Below are 13,334 nucleotides of genomic sequence, written 5' to 3'. Positions count from 1 at the left end.
TAGGCTGCTCTCCGGAAAATTGGACCAGCTCTTTCTCTTTCTGTTTTTAGGCAGTACTGTACATTGCGGGCTGTATGATCTTTTTTCACACGACCAAATTGAATGCTTAATGCATATGCTTTGTAATTTTTTATTTTAATAAAAAGTTCGCTTTAAATAATGAGAAAAAGCAAAAAAACAAATTGAAAAAAAGCAAAAAAAATAAATAAATAAATAAATAAATAAAATAAAATAAATAAATTTGACAATGAAAAGGATTAGGTAAATTACTTGCACCACACGTAATAAAAAATTGCTTAAATCGTGCCCACTTTCTATAAATCATGTGTGGGCATGAGCCAGCAGAGACCCGGCAGCGTACGCTTTTTTCGCAGCTGACTGCGTGAAAATACAGAGGAGAAATGGCGGGGCCATTTGATAAACAAGCGAAGGAGTATTTAGACAGCAGGCCTGGTTATCCCGCATCGTTATTTTCCATGTTGGCATCTCTAACTGCCAATCACCAGCTGGCTTGGGACGTGGGTGCAGGCAATGGGCAGGCTTCTGTTTCTGTAACCTCTCTTACCCTCTTCTTTCCTTTCATTTAATTTCACTCTGTTGCTCTTTTTTTCATGTCCAGTAATTGTCAGGTTTCACATGAAATTATGAGATCATTGCCGCCAAAAATAGATTTAATGAAATTATTAGAGCGTAGATTGCAGAGCATTACGATCGCGTGATCGCCACAGACAGAAGCAAGGAGCAGCTGGATTTGGCGCGGAAGCATCCCAAAGTGACGTATGCTGTCACTGCGCCCGTCATGACGGATGAAGAGCTGTTTTCGATAGTGGGGGAGGAGGGATCGGTGGATCTGGTGACTGTGGCCACGGCAGTCCACTGGTTCGACATCGACACCTTTTACTCTCAAGTTAAACGTCTCCTGCGCAAACCAGGGGGTGTGATAGTTGTGTGGACTTATGCGAATTTCAGCGTCAGTCCCGCTGTCGATGCAGTGTGTGTAGAATTCCTTGAGTCAACCATTCCTTACCGGCAACTAAAGATGGATATAGATATAGTAAACGATGGATACAGGAAGCTGTCGTTCCTGTTCGAACCGGTAGTAGAAAACGGAGGGAGGAGCGAAGGTAATCCCTTGGAAATGGAGATGGAGATGCAGTTGTCGTTGGAAAAGTTATTGGTATTCTGCAATTCTTCCAATGTGGTGGTCACAGCGAGAGAGAAGGGCGTCGATCTTCTGAATGAAACGGTATTGAAAAGGTTCAGAGAGGCGTGGGGTGATGAAAACAAGATTTACACCTGCAAAATGCCACTGTACGTGCTGGTAGGCACTTTGCCCCTTTGAAGCCACGTATTATTGGTCATTTTCGTGTTCGGTTTGTGTGGCCCTCATCAAGTTTGACCTGAGTTTGTGCTCTATGTCAAGTTGGGGTGTAGTAGTTGTCATAGCTTTGTCATATGTCAAGTTGGGGTGCAGTAGTTGTCATAGATTTGTCATAGTTGGGGAGTAGTAGTTGTCATAGCTTTGTTTCATATCACTACTTTATTTCTGATATGACTGAGTGCTTTGTTTTATATTTATATTTTATAATCAGAAAATTAGAGGTGGAGAGAGAGGGAGTCACAAGGGAGAGATGGAGAGAAAGTAAGGGAGAGAGGAGAAGGGAGAAGACAAAGAAGAGAGGAGAGAGATATGGAGATAAGGGGAAGAGAGAGAGGGAGGCACAAAGATGGAGGGGAGAGAGAGATGGAGAGAGCAAGGGAGATAGTGACAAAGTTGGAAGGAAGAGAGAGAGACATGGAGAGAAGGGGAAGAGACAGAGAGAGAGGGAGACACAAAGATGGAGGGAGGAGAGAGAAGGAGAGTGGAAGGGAGATAGTGACAAAGTTGAAAGGAAGAGAGAGAGAGAGATGGGGGTGGGGGAGACAAAAGGAGGTGGGAGAGAAGGGGAGAGAGAGGACTCAAGAGAGAGAAGGAGAGAAAGTTGGATTTGGAGGGGAAAAGAGAGGACTCAAGAGAGAGAAGGAGAGAAAGTTGCATTTGGAGGGGGAAAGAGAGGGAGGGAAGAAGAAATACATAGAGGGAGAAAGGTGGAGAGAGAGAGGGAGTGACAAGGGAACAATGGAGAGGGAGTGACAGAGGAGAGTAGGAGGGAAGAGACAAAGGGAGAAAAGGGGAAGAGAGAGAGAGAGAGATGAAGAGATAGATAGATATAGCAAGAGAATGTGTATGTTTGGGGGCTGAGATAGAGAGAGGGAATAAGAAAGAGACACATAGATACAAATATAGATACTATATAATATTATAAAACCAACCTAGATCCATCTTAACCCCGGATCTATCAAGCGTCTAGAGGGATAAAATCTCTTGAGGTGCAATCATTTCCTCAAGTTTCACACTCAAAAAATAGGTTTGTACCTTGAGAGATTGAATCCCCCTCGACTCTTGATAGATCTGGGGTTAAGATGGATCTAGGTTGGGTTACATAAAATAACTAAGGATTAAAAATTTAAAAAATACGATGTGAGAAAATACAAGGTAATTAATCTTCTATGATTGCTAAGCCATGTTTTAAAAAATAAAATTAAAAGGGATATTGCATATTTTTCAAAATATGTTGCTTATCGAGGCCACAAATTCACCCGGAAAGTTAATTCACTGAAATCCGACAATTTTTTTTTCAAAAAATCTAATCATAGGAGTGTTTGAATTATTATTATTATTATTTTTTTAATGGTGGAAATGGATTCAGCACCATCAAAAATCCGTTGGGCACTCAAAAATCCCGAAGTTTGATAGTTATAACCCAAATTAAAAAAAAAAAAAATTTGCCATTTTGGCAAAAATCATGCCAAAATTTCTACTATATTCCAGGCTAATTCGTGGCCTCCGTGGACTACTCTTTTTTCAAGCTAGCTATTTGAGCAATAGGTATGACTATTCAAACATGAGTTCGTTTTATTCAATGACATAGTCTCCTTTGAACAATAACTATGATTACTTTAGATGCGAGCATGTATTTAAAATGGGTAAAAGTTAGCATTTGTGCCAAAAGGGTGCATTACTTTAGATGCGAGAATGTATTTAAAATGAGTAAAAGCTAGCATTTGCACCAACAAGGTGCAAAGACATGTAGATAGAAGTGTAGAGGAATATAGAGTGACACAGAGGTAACATTTTAGGAAACAAGAATGTGGACATGGAAAGAATGAGGAATCAGGAGGCTAAAGTATTGATAAATTAGGGATTTCAATGTGGATAAAAGTGCATTAAGAATATGCAATATATCATATTTTTGTAGTTGAACTCATAACTAAACTAGAAGCAATCTTTGAGGAGACAACATTGTGATATTCTACCATCTTCTTCGAACAACATCTTGGAGATTATGTTGAGAAGCTATTTTGATAGAGGAGAAAAAAAACAATTGAGAAACACACATTTTATAGGGTGCTTAAAAACTTAAATGAATTGAAATAATATCCTTTTCTGCTACAATTTAAGGAATTACTAAGTATTTGTATCATGCTATGATTTAACAAATGGATTACATGCTTCCATTCTTGTTTCAAATTTTAGAAAATGAAGCTTTAATAGGATGAATAAACTCTATGAATGTGATATAAACAATAGCACAAAGGAAATTTCAGGAAAAACACACAACAAAAGAAAAATAAATACTAAATATGTGTAGCTATCCAACTAGATGTGAACATCGCATTGCATAGGCTTGAAGTTCCCTACATTCACACCGACCATGAAATGCATGCAACGAACTTTCATGGTGTAGCACCTGAATTTCCAGCTGTGCACATTGAATTAAACCCTGACATACAATTTGAGATTCAAATCAGATTTATTTGTTAGAAAGTTCAAGGATGGATTTTGCTAGTAACAAAATTATTGGCTTGTGTAAGTTCAATAAACACATGTGATTGTTGTTCTGAATTCTAACCTACGAAGGATTCGAATGGAGAACAAATCACCAAGGTTAACTTGGGAGCTTACATAAGTCTCATAAATAACTTCACATGGTTTTTCTAATTTCTTAGCTCCAAAAAATTAGAATGGTTCTCATTCAAACTTTTTTCTACTTATAAGTTTATTACAAGTGAAGCGAAATTAGAGAATTGGAATAGAATCCAATTTGGTGTGGAGCAAACTTTGTGAAGAATTACATAAAAAAATCCCTATGTTGTGTGTTACTTATTGCCATGGCCCCTCTGTGAACGGAAGCGCCTAACCAGCCATGCATAGGGTATTCAATGTACCGGGAGATGCACGGGAGATAGCTTGCTAACACGCGAATTTGGAAATTCGCCACTAAATAAGAAAGGGCAATTCGCGTGTTAGCGAGCTATGTCCCGTGCATCTTCCGGCGCATTGAATACCCTATGTATGGCTGGTTAGGTGCTGCCTCTGTGAACGACGTTGTTCCATGATTGTTTGCAGTATGCATAATCCTAACATTTTTGTCTCATGTTGAACCCTTGTGGCAGTGTACCATTCTGAAGGTGGGTCGAGAAGAAGATGGATGGCCCATTAATGTGACACAAAAGGAGACTACAAGAATTGAAAAGAATTACTCAGAATACCTCAGACTTCGTGAAGTGTATTCGGCATGACATTTCAATGTCTCGGAGGATGATCTACACATTACTAAAGGGTGTACTTAAAATTTACCAAAACTCTAATTCCTGAATTTGAAATTATAATTTCAAAAAAACACATATACTTTCAATGAATACATATACTTTCAATGAATACAAATTTTCTTTATGATAAACTAGTATTAATATTTAAAATATTATATTGAGATAAATTTCACTATATTTTAATTAACAATTAGATTATGTTAGATTTTGACTTCCAAAAGGAGGACAAGAAGTTTCGTCCTGAATGGTTATTTTAATTTATAAATAAAGAAATAATTGAGTTATGATCGTGTAGAAAGTGAATGCACCTAGAAAATGAATGTATTTGAAAAATTGTTTGATTTAATTTTTTTATATATTTAAAAATTTATTTTAAACTTTAAATAATAGGAAAGAGCAAAAAAAATAGACAATGAAGAAGATTAGGTATATTACTTGCACCACACGTAATAAAAAATTGCTTAAATCGTGCGCACTTTCTATAAATCATGTGTGGGCATGAGCCAGCAGAAACCCGGCAGCGTACGCTTTTTTCGCAGCGACTGCGCGAAAATACAGAGGAGAAATGGCGGGGCCATTTGATAAACAAGCGAAGGAGTACTTAGAGAGCAGGCCTGGTTATCCCGCATCGTTGTTTTCCATGTTGGCATCTCTAACTGCCAATCACCAGCTGGCTTGGGACGTGGGTGCAGGCAATGGGCAGGCTTCTGTTTCTGTAACCTCTCTTACCCTCTTCTTTCCTTTCATTTAATTTCACTCTGTTGCTCTTTTTTTCATATCTAGTAATTGTCAGGTTTAACATGAAATTATGAGATCATTGCCGCCAAAAATAGATTTAATGAAATTATTAGAGCGTAGATTGCAGAGCATTACGATCGCGTGATCGCCACAGACAGAAGCAAGGAGCAGCTGGATTTGGCGCGGAAGCATCCCAAAGTGACGTATGCTGTCACTGCGCCCGTCATGACGGATGAAGAGCTGTTTTCGATAGTGGGGGAGGAGGGATCAGTGGATCTGGTGACTGTGGCCACTGCAGTCCACTGGTTCGACATCGACACCTTTTACTCTCAAGTTAAACGTCTCCTGCGCAAACCAGGGGGTGTGATAGCTGTGTGGACTTATGCGAATTTCAGCGTCAGTCCCGCTGTCGATGCAGTGTGTGCAGAATTCCTTGAGTCAACCATTCCTTACCGGCAACTAAAGATGGATATAGATATAGTAAACGATGGATACAGGAAGCTGCCGTTCCCGTTCGAACCTGTAGTAGAAAATGGAGGGGGGAGCGAAGGTAATCCCTTGGAAATGGAGATGGAGATGCAGCTGTCGTTGGAAAAGTTATTGGTATTCTGCAATTCTTCAAATGCGGTCGTCACAGCTAGAGAGAAGGGCGTGGAGCTTCTGAATGAAACGTTACTGAGAAGGATCAGAGAGGCGTGGGGTGATGAAAACAAGATTTACACCTGCAAAATGCTACTGTCCGTGCTGGTAGGCACTTTGCCCCTTTGAAGCCACGTATTATTGGTCATTTTCGTGTTCGGTTTGTGTCGCCCTCATCAAGTTTGACCTGAGTTTGTGCTCTATGTCAAGTTGGGGTGTAGTAGTTGTCATAGCTTTGTCATAGTTGGGATGCAGTAGTTTCATAGCTTTGTTTCATATCACTACTTTATTCGTGATATGACTGAGTACTTTATTTCTGATATGGCTGAGTGCTTTGTTTTACATTTATATTTTATAATCAGAAAATTAGTTTTTAAATAATATTAAAAACATATTTTTTTTATCTGTTGAAGTTAAATTTTATAAATTGCAATGGTTAATGTTAACCTAATAATAGGTAAATTGATTTTAATGTATTTTATGACAAATATTCACTGTAAATATAACAATAAGTAACTTTTTTGCACGTTTGTTGTATAGCTTGATTTACAATGGTATTATTGGAAGCTTGTTGTATAGCTTGATTTACAGTGTCTATTATTAGAAGCTTGTTGAATTGAGTTGTTTTATTTTTAGATTGTTGGTTTTTTTACTCCTTAAATATAAGCCTTGCTCCTTTTCTTCTTATTATTATAGTTTATATTTCCTTTATGTGTAAATGTATTTGAGGTTATGCATTTGAAGTTATCTATCGATTGTAGGACAAGCATCTTTGGAAATGAATGACAACAAGGTGTGTGTTGATTAATGCAAGGTGTGTGTTGATTAATGCATTTGGCTTAGCATACCAAGTGGAAGTGGAGGGTTGAGTGTCAAAACTTGCTGGAAGCCATATTGCACTTCCTTGATTCATATGTCAAGAGTTCGAGATGCACTAGAAAACTCACTCAAGTGATCAAAGCCTTAACTACATCAAAACCTAAATACTTTACCATTCACAAATCTGTTTGATTAAGTTCATTTTATAATTTTGACAATTAAATAAAACATTCATACATTAGTTAAATTTAGACTATATATAAATGTATTGAATGCAAAATTAACAATTCATTTAAAACAAATATTGCAAGACGACTTAAAAACTAAAAAAATTGTTGATTTATAAAATTAATTTCTTCTTAAATTATATTAAAAAATAAAATTTTAATTTGTTTTAAATTCAAAATATCTCACAACATTAATTATTAAAAAATAAACTCATTTCATCTTATAACTATTTTTTCCGGATATATATTTTGGGAATTAAGTAATTGAAATTCATCTATTAATTTAAAATTATAATCAACTTCATGATATCACTCTGCTCATTATTGAAATTTTAATTCATATTTATTCCTTTCAAAAAAATTCTCCCAAAAATAAATTTACCTATTAACCATCATAAACTAATTAAAAAACCACCCCTCTTGTAAAATAAACAATATTAATGATCAATTAAAAAACTTTTAAGTCGAAATTAACCACCAGTGTAAGCTCTAACTCACCATAAACTCCCATCTGCTATCTCACATTTCTTGTCCTTTGCCTTGTTGGTAAAAATATTGTTCTTTGAAAATGGGAGGCACTTAATCTTAATTGGCTATCTAATGTCGTCAGTTAAAAACACATACCATGCAACTCATTTATATCTCTATATCACACGAGTGTTCCGAGAGCATAAGGCAAAACACAAGCCGAAGTCTTGATTAGTTAAACCTCTTGATCGTCCTTAAATTATTCATATGATATTCGACATCCCTCTTCCTTCATGTGTGAAGTGGGTTGGTCTAAAAACTATTTCAATTATTTATATTATTTTTTCACCCTATCTTTCAAAGGTTAAAAATTAGCTGTAATTAGAATTGATTCGAATTTAGTATAAAACTGTCATAAGGCTAAAACCTCTCTATACCAGCCGAGGATTAATAAAAAAAGAATATAAATTGTGACATCTACGTGCAGTGGCCAACCGTAAAAATCTGTATCCATATTATAAAAAAAAATAAAAATAAAAAACTAACTGATCTCAAGCAATCCTTGGAGTTAAGGGAAGCGGAAAGCATGAGTTGTGTGTATTTAACAGTTGAATTGACTCTTGAATGGGGGAGTTGTTCCATAAGAAAATATTTTGATTATTATCTGCATGTCCCGTTAGTGCTATAAAATAAATTTAGATGCTTAACAATTGATTTTCAAATTACATCTGCAGTTCTATCGATGCAGATTTTGTGATTCTATTAAAGAATAAGTTTTCTTTTAGAAAATGCCTGAACACTCTCCTGCCCAGCAATTATGAAATATCTCAAATTTTAAATCTACTTCACTCTTAAAGGCCCATAAATTCTTCGCTAGGATCCTGCTCACTGCACATATTCCGGGTCTGGTGGAGCGAATACACATATGCAATATATATGCACCATACAAGGGAAGACATGTATTTTGTGACAGAGTGGAGGCCTTAAACATTTTAAAGATCAATTCACTGATCGTTTTTGGTGATTACAGCGCTATATTATCTAGGGAGGAGGGATGAGGTACGAAATGCCAAAGTGATCCCCTTGCAGGAAGATTAACAACTTTTTTTTGATGAAAATCATTTAAACAATATATGTCCAAACCCCATCGAGCCCACTTGGCATAACGGGAGATGAGTATATTTGTAAGATACTAGATAGGTTCAGGTACACCGGGATTTGATTGAAATATTGGGAAATTTAAGATCAAATGTTCGGAAGACTTTCATCTCTGACCACTGTCCCACTGTTTTGCAATGGCGGGCAGAGTTGGTTAGAAGGGGTATTCCTTTCAAAGTCAATCAGATGTGGCTCGAGGATGAATCTTTCAACAACCTGGTTATTGGGATTTGGAGAGGAAATGGGATAATTTAGGACCGACCGACCATGGAAAGTAGCACTTGGAAGTTAAAGCACCTAAAGAGCTAGGTGCATATATGGGAAAGGAAAAAGAAAGATGGTCTACTACAGGAACTCAAATCATTGTTGGCAGAGATTTGAGATATTGGGGAGAACTTTATAAGAAGGATGCCACCGAACAACAACTGGATAGATTGGAATACTTGGAGAAGAGGAAGAAACGCATACTAAAATTTCAGGAGTCCACGTGGAGATTAAAGACCAAGGCTATTTGGATATGGGAGGGGGTCTTAATACCAAATTTTTCCATGATTTGCAAATCAAACGAAAAATAGAAATGCCATTTGGAGCATCATGGGGGTTGATGGAAACCAAAACAAGTCTACATAGTTGCTGAGATTCAGAGGGAGGCAGTTCATTACTTTGAAAATCTATTCAGAGCTAGGGAGGAGGTACACATTGAAGACATTATTTGGGGTGCGGAGGAATACCCTACAATGTTTGACAATAAAGCCAATAAGGCTATATATAGACCTGTCACTATCGAAGAGATCCACTCAGTTTTAAAAACTTTTTCTAGGGACAAATGCCCCGGCCCTGGCCATTGGACAATAGAGATATTCTTACATTTCTGTGAGAATATGAATATGGAATTGTTGGAGATGGTAGAAGAGTTTTGGATCAGGAGATACATCTTGGGTTCTATTAAGTCAATTTTCATTGCACTTATTCCAAAGGTGATTGTTCCTTCTACTTTTTCGGATTTCTGGTTCAATCAAATGTTTGAAAAATAATTATTTTAATATAGGGCAAAAATAAATACTTATTTTTCAAAGTTGAATATATCCATATGTCATTATATTGTGCAAACAATGCAATGACATATTCAAATTATTAATACTATTAAAAAATAAATACTTATTTTTCAAAGTTAAATATTATAAGTTGTATTGATAAATGATAAACTAATAATAGTCAATAAAACCCTACCTTCGTACAAACCAATTAAAAAAAAGTAGTTAAAAGTGATATCAGGATTATTGTAAACATTTAAATATTGGCTCAAATAACAATAAAAAGTTAAAAGTAATATATAAAAAGCTAAAAGTAATGAGTGTAAACATTGAAATGTTGATTCAATTAATAATAAAAAGTTAAAGTAATAAAAATAATAAAATTCAATTTGTTATATTTTGATTTTGTTATTAACTTTTGAATAGGATTTGTTACAATACCATGGGCCAATACCCTAGCTTATCTATACTACATGCTCAAAACACATAACTTATTTCACAATCAAAATATTTTATATCAGTATGAAAAGATTCTCAACCATGGTTATTCACTTCCACTTTACCATGGATGTTATTAACTTGCAAATATGCTTTGTTACAATACAATTGATTATCAATACCACATGCCCAAAAAAACTTATTTCACAATCAAAATACTTTATAATAGTATGAAATATTCTTAACCATGGATATTCACCCCCACTTTACCATGGATATTATTAACTTGTACATAGGATTTGTTACAATACCACGGTTTATCATTACCACATGTCCAAAAACCATAACTTATTTCACAATCAAAATATTTTATAACAATATGACAATATTCTTAACCATGGATATTATTAACTTGTAAATATGTTTTGTTACACTACCTGGGCCAATACCATAGTTTATCAATACCTCATGCCCAAAAACCATAACCTATTTCACAATAAAAAGATTTTATTTTAATTTAATGTTATAACATTTTTTTATCTCAATCTAAAAGTAAAAAATTATAATTATTTTTGAGATATATCTAAACCTTGTATCCTTGCAACTACTAAAAATATTCCCATAGAAATTAAATTAAGTTTTTAATAAAGTTCAAATTGAGTATTTTAATATATAAAGACGTAAAATTTATATAATATAAATAATATTATTAAAAACTAGTATCTAGGATAACTAAGGATATAAGCTATGAGAGAAAGCAAAGTGACTAACAATAATAGAGGAAAGAGAGTTCATGATTTTTTAAAGTATTTCATTATTGTATTTTAGTTGACAAGATTGATCCAAAATATAGGTTCAATATTTTACAACAAATAAGTTTTTTTTAATAAAGTGACTAACAATAATAGAGGAAAGAGAGTTCATGATTTTTTTAAGTATTTCATTATTGTATTTTAGTTGACAAGATTGATCCAAAATATAGGTTCAATATTTTACAACAAATAAGTTTTTTTTAATTTAGATACTTTCGTAAACACAATACAATGGGATCAAATTTAAGAGATAAGGGGGTAGTGAGAGAGCGAGGGGAGAACAAATACACATAGATATAGAGGTGGAGAGAGAGGGAGTCACAAGGGAGAGATGGAGAGAAAGTAAGGGAGAGAGGAGAAGGGAGAAGACAAAGAAGAGAGGAGAGAGATATGGAGATAAGGGGAAGAGAGAGAGGGAGGCACAAAGATGGAGGGGAGAGAGAGATGGAGAGAGCAAGGGAGATAGTGACAAAGTTGGAGGGAAGAGAGAGAGACATGGAGAGAAGGGGAAGAGACAGAGAGAGAGGGAGACACAAAGATGGAGGGGGGAGAGAGAAGGAGAGTGGAAGGGAGATAGTGACAAAGTTGAAAGGAAGAGAGAGAGAGAGATGAAGAGATAGATAGATATAGCAAGAGAATGTGTATGTTTAGGGGTTGAGATAGAGAGAGGGAATAAGAAAGAGACACATAGATACAAATATAGATATTATATAATATTATAAAACCAACCTAGATCCATCTTAACCCCGGATCTATCAAGCGTCGAGAGGGATAAAATCTCTTGAGGTGCAATCATTTCCTCAAGTTTCACACTCAAAAAATAGGTTTGTACCTTGAGAGATTGAATCCCTCTCGACCCTTGATAGATCTGGGGTTAAGATGGATCTAGGTTGGGTTACATAAAATAACTAAGGATTAAAAATTTAAAAAATACGATGTGAGAAAATACAAGGTAATTAATCTTCTATGATTGCTAAGCCATGTTTTAAAAAATAAAATTAAAAGGGATATTGCATATTTTTCAAAATATGTTGCTTATCGAGGCCACAAATTCACCCGGAAAGTTAATTCACTGAAATCCGACAATTTTTTTTTTCAAAAAATCTAATCATAGGAGTGTTTGAATTATTTTTTATTTTTTTATTTTTATGGTGGAAATGGATTCAGCACCATCAAAAACCTGTTGGGCACTCAAAATCCCGAAGTTTGATAGTTATAACCCAAATTAAAAAAAAAAAAAAATTTGCCAGATTTTGGCAAAAATCATGCCGGAATTTCTACTATATTCCGAGCTAATTTGTGGCCTCTGTGGACTACTCTTTTTTCAAACTAGCTATTTGAGCAATAGGTATGACTATTCAAACATGAGTTCGTTTTATTCAATGACATAGTCTCTTTTGAACAATAACTATGATTACTTTAGATGCGAGCATGTATTTAAAATGGGTAAAAGTTAGTATTTGCGCCAAAAGGGTGCATTACTTTAGATGCGAGAATGTATCTAAAATGAGTAAAAGCTAGCATTTGCACCAACAAGGTGCAAAGACATGCCGATAGAAGTGTAGAGGAATATAGAGTGACACAGAGGTAACATTTTAGGAAACAAGAATGTGGACATGGAAGGCATGAGGAATCAGGAGGCTAAAGTATTCATAAATTAGGGATTTCAATGTGGATAAAAGTGCATTAAGAATATGCAATATATCATATTTTTGTGGTTGAACTCATAACTAAACTAGAATCAATCTTTGAGGAGACAACATTGTGATATTCTACCATCTTCTTTGAACAACATCTTGGAGATTATGTCGAGAAGCTATTTGGATAGGGGAGAAAAAAAACAATTGAGAAACACACATTTTATGGGGTGCTTAAAAACTTAAATGAATTGAAATAATATCCTTCTCTGCTACAATTTAAAGAATTACTAAGTATTTGTATCGTGCTATGATTTAACAAATAGATTACATGCTTCCATTCTTGTTTCAAATTTTAGAAAATGAAGCTTTAATAGGCATCAATAAACTCTATGAATGTGATATAAACAATAGCACAAAGGAAATTTCAAAAAAAACACACAACAAAAGAAAAATAAATACTAAATATGTGTAGCTATCCAACTAGATGTGGACATCGCATTGCATAGGCTTGAAGTTCCGTACATTCACACCGACCATGAAATGCATGCAACGAAATTTCATGGTGTAGCACCTGAATTTCCAGCTGTGCACATTGAATTAAACCCTGACATACAATTTGAGATTCAAATCAGATTTATTTGTTAGAAAGTTCAAGGATGGATTTTGCTAGTAACAAAATTATTGGCTTGTGTAAGTTCAATAAACACA

At 35.0% G+C, this 13,334-nt stretch overlaps 2 protein-coding genes across 2 annotated transcripts; both read left to right on the top strand.

Moving 5' to 3' along the window:
* The first annotated feature begins 339 nt into the window (after positions 1-339).
* On the top strand, positions 340-1,623 carry LOC149249423 (uncharacterized). The gene is made up of 2 exons (XM_089458691.1): positions 340-551; positions 695-1,623. The coding sequence occupies exons 1-2, from the start codon at positions 402-404 to the stop codon at positions 1,340-1,342; spliced, it is 798 nt and encodes a 265-aa protein (XP_089314817.1). The 5' UTR covers positions 340-401; the 3' UTR covers positions 1,343-1,623.
* A 3,513-nt stretch (positions 1,624-5,136) lies between these two features.
* LOC149249422 (uncharacterized) lies at positions 5,137-6,432 on the top strand. The gene is made up of 2 exons (XM_089458690.1): positions 5,137-5,368; positions 5,512-6,432. The coding sequence occupies exons 1-2, from the start codon at positions 5,219-5,221 to the stop codon at positions 6,157-6,159; spliced, it is 798 nt and encodes a 265-aa protein (XP_089314816.1). The 5' UTR covers positions 5,137-5,218; the 3' UTR covers positions 6,160-6,432.
* The last annotated feature ends 6,902 nt before the right edge of the window (positions 6,433-13,334 follow it).

This window comes from Pinus tabuliformis, chromosome 7, assembly GCF_031772625.1.
Source record: "Pinus tabuliformis cultivar Carrire ecotype Pingquan chromosome 7, CPIR1, whole genome shotgun sequence".
NCBI lineage: Eukaryota > Viridiplantae > Streptophyta > Pinopsida > Pinales > Pinaceae > Pinus > Pinus tabuliformis.
Note: the sequence above shows the minus strand (reverse complement) of the source record. Positions and strands in the feature narration are given on the sequence as shown.